The 2,215-nt window shown below is 44.1% G+C and overlaps 1 protein-coding gene across 1 annotated transcript; it reads right to left on the bottom strand.

Moving 5' to 3' along the window:
• Positions 1-456: 456 nt before the first annotated feature.
• On the bottom strand, positions 457-1,831 carry LOC149647012 (uncharacterized). Its single transcript, XM_089849682.1, has 2 exons — positions 1,484-1,831; positions 457-1,392 (listed from the first exon to the last, which is right to left on the bottom strand). The coding sequence occupies exon 2, from the start codon at positions 1,360-1,362 to the stop codon at positions 769-771; it is 594 nt and encodes a 197-aa protein (XP_089705808.1). The 5' UTR covers positions 1,363-1,392; positions 1,484-1,831; the 3' UTR covers positions 457-768.
• Positions 1,832-2,215: the final 384 nt, after the last annotated feature.

Genomic DNA, 2,215 nt, shown 5'->3' with positions numbered 1-2,215 from the left:
AAATTCCACCAATGGGATAGTGTGGGAGACCACACTACGTTAAAGAGTGCCCAAAAATCTATAAGGTCTGAAATTATCAGCTTTGTTTCAATTTTTTCTGGGTTAAAAGCTATTTTTAATGTACTGTATGTTCATCGCCAACAATTTCCAACAGTTTATCATGCCTATAAGTACACAAATATGGGTTACAAATGGGCATCTTCTGCAGGCTACTGTGACGTCAGAACTCGTATAGCGCTAAGATCCTAAGAGAGAAAATTTTGAAATTTCTGTCGTGGTGCAGCCACCAAGCGGTCGAGACGATTACTAAATTGGTCTCATGAAAAAAAATCATCCAATGGAATAAAGGAGATTTTTACGCTTCGTATAGGCAGGCATTGGGGGGGGGCGAATTTTACTTAAGCAACCCCCAAAATCCCTCTCTCTCGTGAGATAGAAGCGGTTTCAGCCCTGATACATTCTAAAAGGGATAAAAGAAACGCTAGGCTAGGCAGTACAATTTTGTATTGAAGTTGAGGTGGTAAATGATACGGAGAGAGTATAGGGTTTCATTAAAGGGAGCCAGACAAACACCATTGCCATAGGAGTAGCAGCCATTTCTTTACTTAGAGGCATGATAAACTTATGGTAAAGCCTGTGCACTATCATCTTTAGATGCCTCTACACACCCGCGCGAATACTACACCGTCAGTTTTTGTGGCAGTGGGAACCCTAACCACTTTCCACACCTCGAAACAACCACATCATCTACCGCCTCTACCACCCCATCTAGGCTAATTTAATGGACTTCTGGTAAGGCTTAACGTGACCTTGTCGAGCTCCTGGTCCAATGGCAGCAGTGGATATGAGTGGACAATGAATTTTATCATCTTGAATGAACTGAGGTATGGGTCTCTGAATGGAATTTGCGTATTCGTAAACTGGTCTGTTGATGCTCTGTTGGTGTTGATTTTGTTGGTGGTGTTGGTTGTAACTTCCTTGAACTTGATCTACGTGTTGGATATGTTGAGGTTGCCGATGAGGGAAGTTGTTAATCGAGATGCCTTGTCCGGGTCGATGTGGTGGGTGTCCACCAGATTGAATGCCAACAATGTGATCGGGTAAGGGTCGTCGGAAAACGGGGCCGCCATGTTGTTGGTTTTGGTTGTGCTCTTGAACGGGGACGTACTCGTGTTGGAAATCGCTCTGAACATCAGATCCTTGATGTTGTTGGAAGCCGCCTTGTGGAAAACCTTGAGGGAATCCTTGTGGAACGCCTCCTTGGAAGCCATTAGGTAGGTTCTCAAACTCTCCAGACGGTGGGACCTTGCAGCACCTTCGGAGAAGACCGCAACTGTTGGATCCTCCAACGAAACGGGACATGACATCTCTAGCGTAAGCTGGTATTTCAGTCTAAGTATGTTCAAAGAATCATAAACATCTCTAAGTACAAGGTATTGAATAAACTTAAAAAAAAAAAAAGAAATTTAGCCGTTAAACTTACGTCATTAGCTGGAAAACTTCTTCTGGTAACATTAGACTTCCTAGCAGACCGTTCATCAATGTCTACAGCCGGACCATCACTTTCCTTGGCGGAATTGCTCAAATATCCATCCTTACACAATTAAAATGGTACACAAATGCAAGGCTCCTTCGAGTCGAAGAGTTCCTGTTGTTGCACGTGTCCGGTATTGGCTACTTCATAAATGCCATCTTGACCTTGATAGTATTGTCGTCCGTCCGATGAGGTTGACGGTGCTGGACCCTTAGCCCTCTGGTCTTGATAAACTGGTCTGGACACTGATGGAGACACCGATTGTACATTCGATTGCACATTCGACAATACACCGACGTACTTGACGTCACGTTGTGGCGGGTAACTGGCACCATTGATGTATTAACCTTGAGAACTTTGGTATCCGGGTGAGCTTTGAGACGAAACTACGGTTCTTGCAGGGTAATTGCTCGAGTCCTAAGTTTGAGGTTTGTAGTGTCCCTGAGAAGTAGACATTCTAGTTCCGTATGACTGATCAGACTGGTAGTTGGATCCGCTATTGACTGGTTTAAATGACGAAAAACTTGATGATAAAGTTTGGTATCCGTCCACTGGTTTTTGAACAACGGATGGTGCCGGAGCGGGGTAAGAAACAGTGGGTTTGTCATGAGACTACGGTTTGTATACAGGTTAAGGTTGGTAAGACGATGATTGTTGGTAAGAAGATGACTGTTGCCTCTC

This window comes from Phalangium opilio, unplaced genomic scaffold (assembly GCF_054372755.1).
Source record: "Phalangium opilio isolate 3A_F unplaced genomic scaffold, DU_Popi_V2 ptg000089l_1, whole genome shotgun sequence".
NCBI lineage: Eukaryota > Metazoa > Arthropoda > Arachnida > Opiliones > Phalangiidae > Phalangium > Phalangium opilio.
Note: the sequence above shows the minus strand (reverse complement) of the source record. Positions and strands in the feature narration are given on the sequence as shown.